Here is a 20,815-nt window from a genome sequence, read left to right on the forward strand (position 1 = left end):
TTATTATTTTTAATTTTATATTTGGGAAAAATAGAGGATGAAACCTTGTGAGACGGTCCTCAGCTACCCAAGGAATCTACCTCTTCCCTGACCTCTGCAGAGTCTACTTAAAACACGACATACTTCAAAGAATGGGGACAAGATAACCTGAGAAGGACAGAATGTCGTAAAATACTACTTAGGCTAGCTCCATAGTTAAAAGGAGATACACTATCAACTAAATTCTACCAATTTTTGCCATTGGCATAAATAATAAAGATTATTTCACTTCCTTTTGCAGAAATCACAACCACTTTGATCACTGGCACTGTGCCACATTTAAATAAACATAGACATTAAATACAAGGGTGTGACAAGGCAGGAGCTGAACTGAACTCACTTCTTCCAGAGTCCTTTGGAGGAGGCCTCTCCAAGCCTCCTGCCCTGACAAGAAAGTTGGCTGGGTCATTTCTGCTGCGGGGCAAAGGAAGGGCTCTACAGTACTCAAGGGAATGACTGCGGCTCTTTTAGTCAATCCTGCTGACTGTGCTTACGTGGGGATTTTATCATCTGTCTCCTGTTTAGATGATTTTGATTCTTTTTTCTCTTTTTGCTAGTATAATTTTTCTTGACTACTTCAAAGATAGTTTTTAAAAATTTCTTCTTTCCTAATCCTACAGTCCTCACTATATCCCTACTCTATTTATTGACTAATTGGTATATCATTATAGGCAACCAAATAATTTCTCTTTTGTGAGAAAATTTTAGGTTTCATTTCTTCAGAGTAAAACTGTATTCATTCATTTTTTTTTTTCCTATGTACTGGGCTCTGTTTTTGGTACTAGAGATAAAGGAAAGAACAAAATAGATACCTTTCTCTCATGGGGGAAATAGACAACAAATAAGATAAATAAGTAAAATACATATGGTATTGGACAATGATAAATACTAAGGACAAAAATTACATAGAGAAGAGTGATAGAAAGTTTTGGGTTAGGCACTGCAATTTTAGATAGGGTGGGAGGAAAGGCTTCACTGAGAAGGGAACATTTTGCAAAAAGATCAGAAGCAAGTGAGGGAATGAGGCACACAAATTCCTGGGGAAAATGCTTTAAAGGTGCATTGAATAGCAAAGAGCTATTATCAAATAGTTACTACTGTTGAATAGCAAAGAGCCCTAAGTTGGTAGTGTACCTGGCATGTTCAAGAAATGACAAGGAAGATGACATGCCTGGATTTAGTGAGCAAGAAAGAAAGTGCTTGGTGATGAGGACAAGAGAACAACAAGGTGCCAATTCCTGTAAGGCTGTAAATTAGGTCACTGAAAGGATTTTGGTTTATAATTTCAGTGAGTTCAAAAGCCATCGGAGGAATGGTGCGCTCTGTTATATTTTAATAGGATCATTTCAGTTGCTCTGCTGAGAATAAATGAGGGCAAGGGCTTTGGAAGAGAAGGGAAGAAAGAGTCAGGGAGACCATTTGGGATACTACTATAAAAATCTAGGTCACAGACCATGGTGGTAGCAAGTGATGGGTCACGAGTACTTGGATTCTGGATTTATTTTGAAGATTGAGTCAACGGGATTTGCCAATTTATTGTCAATGAGCATGAGAGAAAAAAAAATGAGTCAAAGATAATTCTTCTCCCCAAAAAGTTTTGGACATCTAATGCATCTGTATTTAATATATTAGCTTTGTAAAGAGGCTATTTTAGTATTTTCTTGTGACTTTTCCTTTCTACTACTATGTACTTTATCTTCTATTTATATGTATATATATAAACCAAGTAAAACTTTTGAACCAGTCCAACATGGTGAACAACTCTCTGGATAATCTTCCCTTGAAAAAAAATACCTACTAATAATATGATCAGGGGAAACAAGTGGGTTAAGGTATGTGAGAGAAAAGAGTGTGGACTTTCACTTACATTTTATTCTATTCTCTGGAATTTATGTAAGAGTGAGATTTTACACACAGTTTATCAATCTTTTATCTGGTCAAACTGCATGAGAGAAAGTGTGGGTAATTCTCTCCACACACAACAATGGTGCTAATGGATACAAATAAGTGGGAAGGACATTATTTTAGGGATAACCTCTATTTTGGTTGTTTTCTCTTTCCATGTATGTTAGTCATTCACTAAGCCATCATTAGTAACAGACTGTGCTTAATACCCATCATAGGAATTTTTATTTAGCAGATCTGTGGAAGGGTCCAGGCGTTTGCATTTCTAACAAACACCCAGATTATTCTAACCCCACTGAAAAACACTGAAAATATGGTATTTCCACATAGTTCCTCTAAATACCATGCATATTGGACCTTACTACATGTTATTCACTTGTCCACGAGCATTCTTAGGGATCACTAAGAGTTTATAGTCACATAAACTCCAAGCAGAACAGAGATGATCCAGTAACGTGTGATGTGCTTACTCTTTTCATCAGCTTGTGACTGGTACACAATGTGTATTGACACTGCCCCCCCTCCCCCCCCCATTTCTAGAACAGCTAAGTCTTTTTGAGTTTATATCACTAAGCTGGGAATATTATGTAGGACTTTGTAGAAGACGTGAGGTTGGGAGAGTTGGAGGGGCATGGGGGTGGGGTTGGGGTAGGATTGGCAAATTCATTTCATATTCCTGGGTATCAAGTTCTCCATTTATCAAATGAGCATGATTCAATTTGCACTACTTCATAATAGCAACACAGTAAAGGAATCCAGGGGTAGGTGAACTTTGAAGAAATTGGAGAGGTGGCTAGTAATAGATTCAAAGGCAGGGAGAGGAGCTCTACTCCAAAATGGGAACTGTTTCTGCCATGGTCTCCTGGCACACTGCTACAGGTCCAAGCAAGATTATCTGTTTATTTCTGCTCTAGGTCTCCTACTGAACCTCTAAATCCTCTTGCCTTGATCAAATACAAGTAACAGATTAGATTTATGTAGGACCTCAAAGAGAGTAAAGATTGAGTGAAGGAGACATAGACCCCAGACAAGCATCCACAGAAGATATGCTAGGAAATTTCACTCTGGCCCTGACATTTTCAAGAAACCTGATTTAACTTTGTTTCTCCTTGGAATATTCTCACAATCTGGGATATGTCTCAAGGGAAGTATAGAGAAACAGAGAAGAACAATATTTGGGGCAGCAGATAAGATCCCAGAATATTCTGAGGCAAGAATAATGTTTCTTATAAAGGCACTCTTGGATTTTTCTGTTAAGTTAATGATTTGTTAAGAATTGGATAAAAACCATCTCCTCTGTAGATGAGTCCTATGTACCAAAAATCATGCATGCTCCCAGATAAGGACACAATAGGTCTTATCATTTAAAAAAAATGCTCACTTATGAAAAGGGAAGAATTATAGTGGTGCATAAACAAACTCATTTTTAAAAAATAAAAACTATCAGCCTTTTTAAAATCTGCCCATGTGCGTCAGTAAAACAGACAATTCCATTCCTAAAATAGGAATTTAGGCTAATATCTGTATCAATTTTCTTTTCATTAGAGAAAAGGGAGTAAAAAAAAGTGTCAAACCCTGGACACCTATTGATTGCATCAGGGCCTTTACCATGGGCTTCCAGGAAGCTGCTTTAGGGATAACCTCTATTTTGGTTATTTTCTCTTTCCATGTATGTTAGTCATTCACTAACTTCAGGACATGCTCCTCCTCCAGAGCTGTCTCTCATCGGCACACTATTTCTTCTTTCTCTTCTCACTCTACAGTTTCACATAGCACAAAATTCTCCTTAAATCTTCCCTCCTTCACATAAAAATGAAATTGAAATTAAAATGGCATCTCTTTCCAAAGAGGGTTTTGGGAGTAGAGAGCAGCTTACTTTTGGCAATAGCCCTCCCAGAATCTTTTGTGCAGCTCATCAGGGTTAATTATGGAAGAATGCAACAGTGAGCAAGACTTTTATTCTAACAGAGAACAGGCGGTGGCAATAAGGGAGCCTGGTGGTGAGGAAGGTGTTTCTGAATGGCCTGTGGCTATGCATAGTTCATGCAAACAGCTCTCTGGTCCAGAGGAAGAACACACATTGGACTCCAATTCAGAGGTGTTTCCTCATTTAGCTTTTGAATAATGAGCATTGAAACCACACAGAGGTGTTGGTGATCCAGGCATCTGGCAAAGCTGATCATTTCTAATTCAATTTGTGCAGTGAGCCAAAGGGCAGCCTACCTTTTGTCCCTGCACATCTGTCGTGATGTGGTCGGCTTCCCCATCCTCTATCTCCCCCATCTTCACGACACCGACTTCTATGGTGCCAACAACTTTGCCACCATCTGAAGTTCTGAAACCAAAAATAAATGAAATGGAAAGGTGAAAATCTTCTCCCTCTTTAAAGCACGGCTGGTGAGTGTTTCTGAAAATCACTAACCTTGTCATTTATCTTATGTTTTAACTGAACAACTCTCCTTATAACACGGCAAAACATGCTAATAGTGTGGAGGTTGTTTTTCATTTTCAAAGAACATTACCATGAATTCATTAGGTAACAGCATGGACCTCATGAAGAAGAAACCTCCTTAAGACTCTCAGGGGTAGCCTCAAGAAAAGAACATTCTGTAATGGATCAATGCCCTTTGTGAACCTCCAAACCTTTACAACACTATAAACCACAGCTCTCTGTACCACTGCATGAGAGAGTATGCACAGCTATCACAGAAACTACAACTAAACAAAATAGAAGAGGGGATAAGCATCCCTTTATTCCTTTATAACCATGCATTGGCTACAAAATCTTACTCCGTGCCTTTTCCTAACATCATTTCTCTTTCTAAGAGACCAGGTAAAGATTTTCTCCTAGCAAGCATAAGAAAGTTATGGTACATGTAGAAAAGAAGAACGTAACTTGAGGGATCATTTAGTACCACCCATTAATTTTCAGATAAAAAACTGAGACTCAGAAGGATTGAAAGTCTTGTTCAATTAACAAAGTGGCAAAATCAGAATGCCAACATTCCATCATCTCAAGTCTGTTGGTCATTGACCTACTCGTCTACATTTAATGGTGACGATGTTTTTTATTACTAAGATTTTCATCGGCATTATTTTGATCAACAAAAATTTCAGAGTTGACAAGATAAAAGTTAAAAATAAAATTAACAACCACAGTTTAAGAAATTTTAGTTTCTTTTTCTGGACAAGATGATCTACCAAATAAATGACACCATTATAAAATTTTTTCCTTGAACCTGAACCTTATTGTGAAAATATGTATCAAGTTATCCTATAGGTGTATAATGTGTTGCCATTAATTTCTATCCAATTCTAATTGGCTGATTAATAGTGGGCATGTAACACTTCATTTTCTTTATTTACTCATGCTCTTTTCCAAACCAAAGTTGCTTCTTGTGGGGATTGAATCATGTCCCCCACAAAGACATGCTCAAGTTTTAAAGCACCTTCCGTGGGTATTAACCCATTTGTAAATAGGATCTTTGAATATAAGATCTTTGAAATAAGATTGTTGGTTAAGGTGTGGGTTCATTTGTGAATTAGAGCTTCAAAGATCTTACATAGATGAAGAAAAATTGAATCAGGTTGGGCCTTAATCCACAAGCTGGAGTCCTTATATGGAGAGGAAATCGAGACAGAGGCACAGACAACTGAGCAGAAGAAGTAGAAGCCAGAAGGAGAAGCCAGGTGACAGCAGCAGAGATGAAGCAAAGGAACCCAAGGATTGCAGCAAGCCGGCAGCAGAAGGCTACGGAACCCAGGAGAGAGCATGGCCTGTTCAGCCTTGATTTTGGACTTCTCATTTTCAAAACCAAGAGACAGTAAATTCCTATTGTTTAAGCCACCCAACTCTGTGGTATTTCTCATAGCAGCCTTGGCATACTAGGATACCTCTTTTCAACTATTCTGTTCTAGATGTCACTATTTTATTCTTAGAGGTGTTAGAAAAGAGGAATAGGAACATTAGTGTAAGTTGTTGACCAAAACACTATCTAAAATAAGGAAAAATTTAGGTGAAAAGGAAACCCAATTATGTTACTTGATCATGATAAGCTTTTCTAAAAATATAAAAGGTAAATATTAAAACACATCTTTTTTAGAATTATGCTTTAAAATAAACTGAAGTAGGAAAATCCTGGTGATGCAGACACAGCTAATGACATATTGTAATAAAATAAAGACTGCATAGAAAAAGAAAATTAATTTACATAAGTATATATTATAATTTCTACTAAAGAATAGAATGCTTTTTGGTGAATTTAAAACAAGTGGAAATCACAAGACTGAACCTCAATTACTTGAAATTAGTATAGAAAACAAACATTCAGCCTGAAGAAAATATGTATATAGGTGACAGTACAGTCTGTGATTTGGCAAAAAGTTTATAAACCCCAATTCTGGTGTTGTCCTAGATAATTCATTACACCATTTTGTCACTTGAATGTGACACAAAAACTTCTCACAGTCATGGTGTGACATGTCTCTGTCCAGTTCTTCAGTACCTGATAAAGAGTTTAATAAGAACCCTCATGGCCCTACTGATAATACTTTCTAAAGATTTGCAGGCTTCTTTCCCCCCAAAACCAATCATCAATATCAATTAAAGATACTCTTTTTTTCTCATACAACTTCTAACTTAATTTCTAGAATGCAAAGTCAAAGTATAACATTCCAAATGTTTTCACTGACCTGATCCAAATACTGCACCCCCTGATTTCAAAAAGAAAGGTGGACTTTTCACAGCCTCTGCCATGGCTTTGTGATAAACTGTTATATACCACGAGGGTTAAAAGCATAAACTCAGCAGTTTGAGTTATCTGCTAGCTGCATGACCTCAGACAAGTCACTTTACCACATGAAACTTCATTTGCCTCATTTATAAGATGGAGATGATAATAACTTTATTGTAAGGATTAAGTTAAGTCAGATGATTTATGCAAAATATTTAGCATAATACAGTGTACAAGATAAGTACTTCTTCTGTCTCCCCTGCACACCCCTTCACCCCTTCATCCCAGTAGCAATGGTAGTAACAAAACTGGCATTGTCATTAATATATTACATTTATTTGATTCTCTCCAGAAATTTTACTGAAATCAAGATATCCTTAAAGGATCTATGTATTATGGCATATATATATTACAGCAATTTAAGTGCTCGTTGGAGATACAAAGACTTAATAAATAAGAGATGATGCTATGAAGCTTACATTTCTAGTAGTGCAGAAAACAAGTCACGACTAATTGCAATGAGAGTCAACCTTTCAAAAGTACTAATGGTTGATATTTAAGCAATATACTATGGGAGTATAGTTCTGAAATACAGCTCTATCTATTCCCTTTTAAAAAATACTCAGACACTTTTTCAATGATTTTCTGCCTTTTGGGTTCCCAAATTCTCTCATTCTCCTATCTTGTTCCTCTTAATCCCAGAGTGGAAACAAAGCAAGGAGTTTGCTTAATCTAATGGTGCTTTAGGACTTCTAGGAGCAATTTTATTTTTCTGAAAACCATTTTGGATAGGCAGTTATGAATATCTTAAGCATGCCTCTCCACCTGAGATTTGTAGGAGACAGAATGGTGAATCCAGGTTAAAAACTAAACAACTGAACCAAAGACACTCCAAAGGATAGTTCACAATGTCAATGAACTGGAATGCAAAATGCAAATGTGGTTTCTTACTCATTCTGTAACAATTTACCAAACAAACAACACAGGTATGCAAAACCTCTCTTCAATCAGAAGATTTATGAATGAAATACCTATTTCATTTTTCCAAAGACCATTTAAAAGATGACCTCACAGAGCTTTAGAAAAAAAAATCCTGAATGCTTAATTATACTTTAAATTTATTATCTATCTGGTTTGGAAGGTTAGTAAATATAGTTTAACTATTATTCATCACCAAAATCGTGCTGACATTTATCTAGTGGAAATTTGTCATATCCACATCCAAGGTATTCAGAAGAGATTTCTGAGCTAGGAATCAAGAAACACAAGTTCTATTTCCAATTCAACTACTAACTAGCTGTGCGACCGAGAACATATCACTTTATTTCACTGGATTTCAGTTTCCTTCACCTCAATACTAAGGGTTGCTTTGTGACAACCATTCCTTAATAGCAGCTCCCACACACCATGTTGTGATCATTCTGATTCCATCACAGGCCAACACAGACTTGGGACAATCTCAGGCACTTGCTCGTCTCTCCTCAGCACTCCCGTCCTCCCATTCCACCTCCTCCCAAACCAAACCAAAGGCACCTGGTTAAGTAACTTAACACCTATAGTCAAATCAGAATGGGCTAGATTTTCCTATGATACTCATAATACATATTTACCTAATAATAAAAATAATATATTGGCCATCACAACATGGCATCTTGATATTTTTACGAGGATACAAAATTAACTGAACCAAGGGACAGAAGTGCTCTTCAGCCTTTTCCAGAACTTTGTGTGCCAATCAGACCAGATGCAGTGGTAACTCTATCTCAATGCATATGAAGAAAATTTTTTAAAAACGATTTCCGACAGCCTTTTACCAGGTCATTCCCACTATTTAATGCAGAGTGCTGTAAAAGATGTAACAGATGGGCAGTTAAGCCTGCTACAGTACTTCTAGCAAAATATCAAGACCCTTTTTCTCTTGTTAAATAGACTTAAATATTTAACTATGTCAGAAAGATCAGGGAAGACAAAGGGTGAAAATTCAGCAATACAAATTTATACTCCCTTCCTACCTAGGTTTTTCAGCATGTATAATACATTAGTGATTACAGTTCTTTAAAATCTGTCTCTAAAATAACTCTCCTAATGCCTCCTAATGAAATATTCAACCTGACATGCGGAAATATACAAATATTTTCAGAAGACTAAAGGAAAAGTTATGTAAAACAGTCCTCTAACAAAGGACAATTTGCTGACATGCTTCCTCTAAACTTCTTCCCCAGCTATTCTGCTTCCCTTAGTAGAGAGGGGAAAAACTCTGGCAATGTTAAATAGCAACACGTAAATGACTCCTCTATTTTGGAAATGCCACAGAGATACAAACCAACAAATGACTCTGTAAACATCCAGGGAAAAACCATCATTAACGCCGTCTGTTTTTGTGAACATAAAGTAGTCTGGTGCTATGCACAGGAATTTTCAGCGGCGAGATGTGTTTTGCATTTAAACTAGCTACATGTAACTAAGAGAGGAAACTCTCACCAGGACAGGAAAATAAACAAGGACATGAATCAGTGAATGAGTGAGTGTATTCTGAAGATCTTTCTGGTGAAAACATTTATATAGCAATACAAAATTTACTTAGGATTCAGAGAAGGGAGACTTCCATTAAAATAGAACTAAACACACTTCCATTTTGGCTGACATTCACAACTGTCAGGTGACATATGTGGTGGTTAAGTTCATGTTTCAACTTGGCTAAGTTATGGTGTCCAGGTGCTTGGTTAAGCAAGCACTAGCCTGATTGTTATTACATGGGTATTTCATGAATTTAAACCATTTTTCAGTTGATTGCATCTATGGCTGTCTACAATCAACAATGAGAGGAATCTCCTTAACCAATCAGTTGGAGTCCTTAAAAGAAGAACTGAGGATTTCATCAGTTAGAAAGAAGAATTTCTATCTCTACTTCAGCCAGCCAGCTTCCAATGGGGAATTCATTGAAATTTTCCTCCGAGTTCCCAACTTGTGGCTTGCACTATGGAATTCAGACTTGCCAATTGCCACGGTTGCATGAAACAATTCCTATAATAAATCTCTTAATTTAATATGCCCATGTGTGTGCAAGTGTGTGTATTTATCACATAAGGCCTGATCACCCACCCCAAGAATGTCCAGAGGATACATCTTTCTCCAGGACTGTGCAGAATAAAGTTGTGAAACAACTTCATCATCCCTGAAGAGCCCTGTAGTTGCTTTCCTCTGTAGACCAGATATTACTGTGGGAATTTCTGCCCCCAAACTTGGATCCTTAAACAACTTGGGGTTGATCAGAACCTGGGTAGGCAGAAGCCAAGCGGCAGCAGTTAATTGCCAAAGACAAAGTGGGCATGGCTACCACAATGGACAGCAGAGTCAAGCAGTAATCAGAATTTCCTGCCATGCAGAGACCTATGGTATTGACTAGTTTATCATGGAGTGCCTAGGAGTGAAATAGATGGGCAGTCTACTAAGTTATTACTTGATCTGTATAAGCAAAAGACTACTAGGTTAACTGAACAAAACTCTAACTTGAATAACAAAAACAGCTGCAGCCCCTCAATCAATTCCCAGACCTGAGACAGTTTATATACCCAGAACCTTATGAATGAAGAAAAAGCTGGATCACCTTGGGGAAGGACCCTGCTACACTGCCAAATATTTATGCTGTTACTTTCCCACCCAGCCTTGCCCAAAGGAACCTATGGCATTTACCAAGATAACCGCATATTGGGGAAAAGGAAATGTTCAGACACTTTGGGGATTATTAGACACTGGCTCAGAGTGACACTAGTTCTAGGAGACCCAAAACATCACTGTAGTCAACCAGTTAGAGTAGGGGCCTATGGAGGTCAGGTGCTCAATAGAGTTTTAGCAAAAGTCTGTCTCACAGTGGGTCCAGTGGCTCCTGGGACTCATTCTGTGTCTATTTCCTCAATTCCAGAATGCATAATTGGAGTAGACATACTCAGCAACTGGCAGAATCCCCACATTTGTTCCCTGGAGGGTTGAGTTTCCTTGGCTGCTCAAACAAATATCATGTAATGGGTCGGTTAAAACAATGAAACTTTATTGGCTCATGGATTGAGGCTAGGAGAATTCCAAATTTGAGGTGTCAGAAAGGTGATGCTTTCTTCCCCAAACTGCCATTCTGGCTGGGACAGGCTGTCAGGCATCCTTGGTGATCCTTGGTCCCGGGCTCCTCTGTCACATGACAGTGCATGTGGTGGCCTCTCCTGGCCGCTTCATTCTCTGCCAGGTTCCATCGATGTTCAGCTTCTAGCTGCTCCCTTTGTGGCTTTCTCTTTATCTGTCTGAATTTAACTCTACTTATAAAAGACTCCAGTAATAGGATTAAGACCCATTCTGATCCAGTTGGGCCATACTTTACCTGAAGTAATCTCATCAAAAGGTCCTACTTAAAAAGGCTCATACCCACAGGAATGGATTAAGTTTAAGAACATGTTTTTTTCTTGGGTACGTTACTCCAAACCACCACACGGACTGAGGGCTATTAAGGTAGGAAAGACCAAGTGGAACTGTCTATGCCTAGCAAAATAGTAAATCAAAAGCAATACCACAGTCATGGAGGAACTCTAGAAATTAGTGATAGTGCCGCCATCAAAGAAGTCAAGGATGTGGGGTTGATGATTCCTACCACATCCCCATTCAACTCTGCTATTCAGCCTGTGCAGAAAACAGATGGATCCTGGAGGATGACAGTGGGTTATTGTAAACTTAGCCAGATGGTGACTCCAATTACAGTTGCTATTTCAGATGTCGTATAACTGCTTGAGTAAATGAACACAGCCCTTGGCACCTGGCATGTAGCGGTTGATGGGACAAAAGCTTTTTTTCTCGATACTTATTGGAAAAGACCACCAGAAGCAGTATGCTTTCAATTGGCAAAGCCAGAAATACAACTTCACTGTTCTATCTCAGGGGTATAAAACCTCTCCGGTCCTGTGTCATAATCTAGTCTTCAGGGACATTGATCACTTTTCCTTTACACAAAACATTACACTCAACCATTATATTGACGACAGCATGCCAATTGGACCTAGAGAGCAAGAAGTAGCAACTACTCTAGACTTATTGGAAAGTATCTGCATGTCAGAGGGTAGGAAATAAATCCAATAAAAATTCAAGGGCTTTCCACCTTAATGAAATTTCTAGGTGTCCAGTGGCTTCAGGTGTATTGAGATATCCCTTCTAAGGTGAAGGATAAGTATTGCATTTGGCCCCTCCTACAACCAATAAAGAGGCACATTGCCTAGTTGGTTTCTTTGAATTGTGAAGGTGACATATTCCTCATTTGGGTGGACTCCTCTGAAAAAGTGTTAGTTTTGTATGGGAACCAGAACAAGAGGAGGCTCTCCAACAGGTCCGGGCTCCTTACAAGCTGCTCTGTCACTTGAGCCATACAATCCAGCAGATCCAATGATGCTAGAAGTTTCAATGGCAAATAGAGATGCTGCTTGGAGGCTTTGGCAGGCCTCTGTAGGAGAAATGCAATGCCGACTCTCAGAATTTTGGAACAAAGCCCCACCATCCATCCTCTGCCGGTAACTACTCTCCTTTTGAGAGGCAGTTTCTTGCCTGCTACTGGGCCTTAGTAGAGATTGAATATTAATCATGGGCACCAAGTTACCATGAGAACTAAGTTGCCCATAAGGAAGTGGGAAATGTCTGACCCACAAAGCCATAAAGTTTGGCACGCACAGCCAACACTCCGTCATCAAATGAAAGTAGTATATACAAGATAGAGTTTGGGCAGGCCCTGAAGGCACAAGTAAGTTAACATGAGGAAGTGGCCAAAATGCCCATGGGCCCCCATTCCTGCCATATTACCTTCTTTTCACCAGCCTATAGCTGTGGCCTCTTGGGAAATTCCCTATGATAAGTTGACTGAGGAAGAATAAAACAAAGACTGGTTTACAGATTGTTCTGCACAGTATATAGGTACTATCCAAAAGTGGACAGCTGAAACATATAACCCCTTTCTGAGATATCCCTGAAAAATAGTAATGAAGGGAAATTCTCCCAATGGGTGCAACTTCAAGCAGTGCACTTGGTTCGTCATTTTGCTTGGAGGGGAAATGGCCAGAGGTGCGTATGTATACTGATTCATGGGCCTGCACCAATAGTTTGGCTGGACAGTCAGGCGCTTGCACAGAACACAATTGAAAATTAGTGACAAAGAAGTCTGGGGGAGAGGTTTGTGGACAGACCTTCCTGAATAGGCAAAAAACATGAAGATATTTGCATCCCATGTGAATACTCACCAGAGGGTGTCCTCAATAGAAGAGGATTTTAACAATCAAGTGGATAGGATGACCTGTTCTGGGAGTATGAAATGTGTAGTGGAAGAAGGTAACTATAAATATTAGCTATGACCATGTGTTCAGTTACAGAATGAGGACTGTAATGGTTATGAGTATTTTTTCTTTGTTTTGTTATGAATACGCTTACATGTTTACATCAAGCAAATATCTTTGTTTTCTTCCCTTTTTTTTTTCTTCAATTATAAAAGTTGGAGGTTTACAGAACAATCATGCACAAAATACAGGATTCCCGTATAGCACCCCACCATCAATACCCTGCATTGGTGTAGAACATTTGTTACAATTGAAGACAGTACATTTTTATAATTGTTCTATTATAGTCTATGGTTTAACTTAGGATTCACTGTTGTGTATGTAGTTCCATAGATTTTTTTATTTTATTTTATTCTGCTACCATATATATAATCTAAGATTTCACCTTTTAATCATATTCAGTTGTATATTTCAACGCCATTAATTACATTCATAATTTTGTGCTACCATCACCACCATCTACTACCAAAACATTTCCGTCATCCCAAATAGATTTGATGGTTAAGTTCATGTGTTAACTTGGCTAGTTTATGGTGTCCAGTTATTTGGTTAAACTGTGAAAGTGTTGATACTGAGAGTGCTTCATGGATTTAAATGATTAGCCAGTTGATTGAATCTTTGCCTGATTACATCTACATACAACAAAAGAGACTGCCTTTAGCCATGAGAAACCTTTCATCCAATTGATTGAAGGCCTGAAGGGGAGAACTGGTTATTTTAACAGTCAGAAAGAAGAATTTGTATCTCCACTTCAGCTAGCCAGCTTCTCATGGGGAATTCCTTGCGAACCTTCATTGAAGTTCCCAACTTGTGGATTGCCCTATGGAATTCAGACTTGACAATCCCCGCAGTTGAATGAGCCAATTTCTATGATAAATCTCTTAATATTTCCATAGATTTCTGTTTCTCTGCAGAATCCTAATATACCATATAATACTTTCAAAGTAATACTCAAATAAACCTTTTCAGTAGTTCTTAATATTAATAACTTATACATTCCAAGGTTTAGTACTTGGTTTTCTCTTCTTTCATTATAGGCTCAACTTCAGAAATCCCCATCCATTTTTATGGGTTTCAACTATGCCTTCTATGATAACCTATCACAATTCTATATTCCCAACTCTGTCCACTCTCCTGATTTCTTGATTGAGAACTCTAAATTCCTTTTGCCCTAATATCATCATCTTACATGCTACACGCTTGAAACTTAATTCCTCATTTCCACCTTCACATCAATAGCATGCCATTCTCCAGAGATCAAAACCACATAACACATCTCTTAGCTTAGCATCTCCAAATGTCCTTCTGTCCATATCTCCAAGTGTCTCCAAGAGTCAGCAAGCATCTGGGTTTCTGTCAGCTCTAAACTTCTCTCTTAAATACTCCAGTGAACTAATAAAGACTCACTCTGAATGGGCAGGGTCCACACTTCATGGAAATAATTCAATCAGAGGTTCCATACTAAAAAAAAAACCCTCACATAACATTCCATCTCTAGATTCACTTTGCCATTAGCCTCTAATCTGTCACCAAGCCCTAATGATTCTTCATTCATAATGTCTCTTACATGAGTTCTTCCCAATAGCAACATTATCATTAGTGTCATCACCTATCTTATGTTATATAGAAAAATCTACTTCTTATTCTCCAGTCTGTTTCTCTTCCATCACATTCATACTAGCTTTTCTCCTAAAGCCCTGATTTAACTATTTGATTTCTTTGGTCTGTTAAAAATCCTTTGTCACTGCCTGTTCTAGTTTGCTAATGCTGACAGAATGCAAAACATCAGAAATGGATTGGCTTTCATAAAGGGGGGTTTATTTGGTTACACAGTTACAGTCTTAAGGCCATAAAGTGTCCAAGGTAACACATCAGCAATCAGGTACCTTCACTGAAGGATGGCCAATGGTGTCCGGAAAACCTCTGTTAGCTGGGAAGACATGTGGCTGGCATCTGCTCCAAAGTTCTGGTTTCAAAATGTCTTTCTCCCAGGACGTTCCTCTCTAGGCTGCAGTTCCTCAAAAATGTCACTCTTAGTTGCTCTTGGAGTGTTTTTCGTCTCTTAGCTTCTCTGGAGCAAAAGTCTGCTTTCAACAGCCGTGCTCAAACTTCTCTCATCTGCAGTTCCTGTGCATTCTTAAAAGAGTCCCTCTTGGCTGTGGCTCCTCTTCAAAACATCACTCACAGCTGCATGAGTTCCCTCTGTCCATCAGCTCATTTATATGGCTCCAGTGACTCAACTTAGACCCACCCCGAATGGGCAAAGCAACACCTCCATGGAAATTATCTAATCAGAGTCATCACCCACAGCTAGGTGGGGCACATCTCCAAAGAAACACTCAAAGAAATCTAATCAACACTGATAATGTCTGCCTACACAAGATTACATCAAAGATAATGGTGTTTGGGGGACACAATACATTCAAACCAGCACACAGCCCCACTGCCTACCCAGAGAGGCTGAACTATAGTCTGTCTTTCAAGGTCTTATATAAGAACCTATCATGGTTTATGGACAGCTCAGTACTTTTGGTTCAAACTGATCCTCCTCACCATGCATCATTAAATAGGGAGTACAGTCTATTGGAAAGCACACTGAATTTTGAGTAACAAAGTCCTCAGTTGTGGTCCTGGCTCTCTGAAATAACCAGCTGGGTGACCATGAGCAACTCATCCTCTATAAAGGTGTCTCAGATATAAAATATGAAGATAATAAGCATCCTGTTTATCTCACAGGATTTATATGACAACAATTTGACAGATCCTAGGTTTAGATATAAAAATGCTTTAATACATGGATATGAATATCACAGTTATACAACCTGGACCACAATGCTTCAAGAGTACATTGAAATGTTGAACATCAGTTTTTCAAACTAATTGGCTTGTAGATTCCTCTCTACTGCTACAAGTAGTATGGTGCAAATATGAAGAATTTCTCCAAATATAAAAAAGCTAAAGCAAAAATTGCCCTCCTCATGACTCTATTAATAATATATAGAATAAGTTATGTCTGGAAAATTGTTGTTTCCAATGCTAAATGTGAAATATAAACTATCTCCTTGAATATAAGAAATATCCTGTCAGAAAAGTGAGAAAATACACTTGGCATCTTTTAAATGTCTTTATCAAGATTCAGAACCATCCATACATAATATGTTAAAATTAATAGGGCTCTCTGTACTGATCACGGTGGCTGAATAAGATGCTTCAGGGCTCCAATCCCCACAGAAGCTTTGAGCAACCAGAAAGAACTGGTAGAAACATCCTTCTCAATGCACCAGAAAACAGTTAAATGACTGCAGTAACAGGGCAAGCACCAAATCAAGAAATTTACTACTAAAAAGAGGTAGGGTCTTGTGGCTACTTAAAAGCAATAGGATCTTATGGCCTCTCCACACCCTTCACTAGCTCATTGCAGAACCAGCCCACATTTCCAGCGAAGATCTCTGGCCCTCATTCTAGAAGGAGCAGAGTTACCCTCATTACACTGGAAGCATGTATGTCTGGTCCAATCTTTTGGATAGTGGACTAAGGGACTTGCCATCTCAGCAATCAAGTTGTGCTGCCTGGGGCAAGGAATTGCTGGCTATAGGGCATACAGAGCAGTGCCTGTGACTGTGAGGAAACTGTTTTCTGGGGAAGAGAGTACATTCAGAATCACATAAACAAGGGAATTCTTAGGGCTGCATCCAATAAAAAGATTCATGCACAGAAAAGATCAAGGAGGGTCCTAAGATTTGACCTCAGGCTATTCTTTAAACTTATTGTATGGATAAGCTCTGAAGCTGAGCACTTGCACAGGTCAATCTGCAAAGACTAGAAAAGGTGTTGTCCTTTATTCCTTCTTCTTCTTCTTCTTTTTTTTTTTTTTTTTTTTTGTTAGCTCCTATCATTCAAGGAAAGCACTGTCATAATTCTAGGTGGATAAAGCTTAAGTAACAAAATCCTCAGAGTCTAAATTCCAGTAGTAACACATTAAAACATCAAAACGTCCAAAACATATACAAAACATACAAAGAAACATGAAGTAATGATCCATGCAAAGGAGAAGACTAAAGCATTAGAAACCCATCAGCGAGGAGGACCAGACCTGGGACATACTAGACAAAGACTTTAAAAATATGGTCCTAATCCTAAATATGATTAAAGAGCAAAGGAACACATGAACAAAGAACCAATGAAATCAGGAAAGTGACAGAAAAACACAAAGAAATTATCAATAGAAAGACGGAAATTATGAAAGGAACCAAAGAGAGCTAGAGACTACAGTGACAGAAATGAAAAATTCCCTAAAGGGGTTCAACAGTAGATGGAACTGGCAGAAGTATCAGAGAGCTTGAAGATAAGGCTATTGAAAATCATTCAGTTTTTGATGGTTAAGATTATGTGTCAAGTTGGCTAGGTTATGGTATCCAGTTGTTTGGTCAAGCAAATGGGCATGACTGTTACTGTGAGGATATTTTGTGGATTTAAATCATCTAAGTTGATTGCATCTATGGCTGATTATATCTACAATCAACAAAGGAGCCTGCCTTCAACATTGAGAGAAGTCTCATCCAATCAGTTGAAGCCCTTAAAAAGGAGAATGGATGATTTCAGTAGACAGAAGACTTTCCATCTCTACTTCAGCCATCCAGTTTCTCCTGGAGAATTTATCAAAAACCTTCATCAGAGTCCCCAGCTTGTGGCCTGCCCTACAGAATTCAGACTTGCCCATCCCCACAGATGCATGAGCCAATTCATATAATAAATCTCATAATATAACATAATGTTTACACATACTTTCTGTTAGTTCTGTTTCCTTCCAGAATCCTGACTAATACACAATCTGTGGATCAGAAAGAATAATGAAGAAAAGTGAACAGAGCCCAAGGAACCTGGGGACACCATCAAGCCTACCAATACACACATTGTGGGTAGTCCCAGTAGGAGAAGAAAGAGCGAAAGGGGCCCAGAGAATATTCGAATACATAATGGCTGAAAGATGTCACCAACTTAACAAAATACATGTATACAATATACATCCAAGACACTCGAGGAACTCCAAACAGGAGAAAACCAAATAGACCCTTGCTGCAGCATATTATACTCAAACAGATAAATGCCAAACATAAAAAGAGAATTCTGAAAGCCACAAGGGAGCAACAATGTGTCATTTACAAGGGAGCTTTGATAAGATTAAATGTGGATTTTTCACTGGAAACCATGGAGGCAAGAAGGCAGTGGAATGACATATTTAAATTCCTGACAGCAAAAAATTGCCAACCCAAAATTCTGTATCTGTAAAACTGTCTTTCAAAAATGAGTTAGAAAGTATTCCTGAAAACCCTAGGGAGTGTACTGCTCTCTATCTAAGTCTCTATAAAAGTTTTCCTTAGTAAGTTTATTTTCTCAGAAACTTAAGGCCTCCAGACTGATCCTATGCCAGATAAGTCCTGCAGCCCAGAGGTACTGGTCCGTCTAAGAACATCAACCAGTTTCATGCCTCTATCCCATAAGATCAACACCCCTTTCCAGCATGAGGAGGTTAAAATGGTCATTGCCCAGATATCCCTAAAGATTGAAAGATCAAATGAGAGGCAGGAGGTGTGACTGAGAAATTTGGATTTAACAAATGATTGTGAATACTGACTCATTATACAGATATTTCTTTTCAGTGTCTAGTGTTTTAGAATAGCCAGAGGGAAATACCTGAAGGTGGTGAACTGTAATCTAGTAGCTTTGATCTTTGATAATGATCATGTAACTATATAACAACAACAAAAAAAAGTAGGCTGCCCATGTCTGTATGGATCTACTTCTGGATGTTTTGTTTCGTTCTGTTCTGCTGATCTAAATAGCTATCTCTGACAATACTACACTGTCTTAGTTAATCTACCTCTATTGTAAGTCTTAAAATTGGGTAGAATGAAATAATAGGAGCCAATAAGAGGGGAGGGATAAGGGGTATGGGAGGTTTGGGGTCATCTTTTCTCTTTTAATTCTTTTTCTGGAGTAATGCAAATGTTCTAAAAATGATCATGGTGATGAATACACAAATATGTGATGATACCAAGAACCATTGATTGTAGGATGGATTCTATGGTGTATGAATACATCTCAATAAAATTACATTAAAAAATGAGTTAGAGATTAAGACATTTCCCGATAAATAAAAATTGAGGGAGTTCATCACCACTACACCAACCTTACAAAGATGGTAAAAAGAGCTTGCATGTTGAAAGGAAGGAACAATAGACTATAAATTGACACAATATGAAGAAATAAAGATCTCTGGTGAAGGTAATTATGTGAATAAATATAAATGCCAGTCCCATTGTATTTTTCCTTTGTAACTCCAATTTTACTTCCCACAGGAACTAAAAACACATGCATAAAATGTAATGATAAATCAGTGGTTTTGGCCTCATTATGTATTAACCTGTTATTTATGACAAGAACTACATAAAGGTGAGGGGACAGAAGAGTATAGGAACACAGTTTACATACCATTGAAGTTAAATTTGCATCAAAGCAAATGAGATTGTTACATATTTAGGCTGTTATATTTAAGTCCAATGGTAACTACAAAGAATATATGGGAGAATATGCAAGTTCAAAGAGACAGAAATTAGAGTACAGTTTACCAGGGGTGAGGAGCAGTGGGAATAGCAAGTTAATGAATAATGGATATAGGATTTCTGTTAGGGGAAATGGTAATGTTTTAGTAATGGAAGGTGATGAGGGTAACACAACATTGTAAACACAGAAATCCCACTGAAGGGTATGCTTGGAAGTGGTTGAGATGGCAACATTTATGTTGTATATATGTTCCCACCATTTTTTAAAAAGAGCAACCCAAGAGATGACAATTAAAGGCAATATATGATCCTAGATGAAATCTAACAGGGGAGGAGGGAAGACTCAAAAGGACATCATTGGGACATATTAAAACATTAGAATGCAGACTGTAAGGTTTATATTAATGCTAAATATCTTCAACTTGAAACCGCATTTAACATAGATATATATGTGATATACTTAATAGGAAACATATATGGCAGTATTAAGTGTCCAAGGAGCATGATATATGCAACCTACATTCAAGTGTTTAGCAAATGGATTGATAAATAGATAGACAGATAGATGGGTAGATAGATGGACTGATAGACTGATTAAAAGAGAGAGACAAAGATATAGGAAATGTGGCAAAATGGTAAAATTGATGGATCAGAGTATCTGAAGGACTAGGGGTATGTTGGAGATCTCTGTATGGGGTTTGTATCATTTTTGTATTTGTCCTGTAAGCTTACAAGCACTTCAAAACAAAAAGTTTAAAAAATATATTAATAGGGTAGGAATCACAATATTCCTATTGGGTTCTGGCTGCACGTAACGTGGAATAAGCCCACCCTGTCTCTCCCACTGAATGAAGCTACAAAACCTGTACAGAATGTATGGAGCAGCTGATCAAGGAGTCTGAAAGGAAACTGCACCAGGCAGACTGGGGAAGAAGACCAGAATTTGGAATATCACTGAACCAATCCCCTCCACCCACCCCCCACTGGAACCCTCCATCCTAGACTCAACACAGCCCAAAACTCTAGGATGGTCATTAGAGACAGACAGGCAAAGCTCAGGAAAGGAGGCCCTTTAGCTCTAGCTGAAAGAGCAAGAAAGAAGTCTCCCAACGCTTAGAAGAATGGGAGAAATACCTTTTTTTTTCTTCATTCTCTCATGCCCCAGTCTCCAAGTAATACTATGGTGGTAATGGTGGCAGCAGCAAAAGTGGCAGCAATG

General features: G+C 38.3%; 1 protein-coding gene across 4 annotated transcripts in view; it reads right to left on the bottom strand.

Moving 5' to 3' along the window:
* The window catches only part of INPP4B (inositol polyphosphate-4-phosphatase type II B), an 877,116-nt gene that overhangs the window by 218,748 nt on the left and 637,553 nt on the right, over window positions 1-20,815 (bottom strand). For all 4 annotated transcript variants that reach the window (XM_037830718.1, XM_037830717.1, XM_037830719.1 and 1 more), the window contains one exon: window positions 4,168-4,279. In XM_037830718.1, coding sequence (XP_037686646.1) covers window positions 4,168-4,279 — 112 coding nt within the window. The remainder of the gene's footprint in view (window positions 1-4,167; window positions 4,280-20,815) is intronic.

Source organism: Choloepus didactylus, chromosome 3 (assembly GCF_015220235.1).
Source record: "Choloepus didactylus isolate mChoDid1 chromosome 3, mChoDid1.pri, whole genome shotgun sequence".
NCBI classification, from domain to species: Eukaryota; Metazoa; Chordata; class Mammalia; order Pilosa; family Megalonychidae; genus Choloepus; species Choloepus didactylus.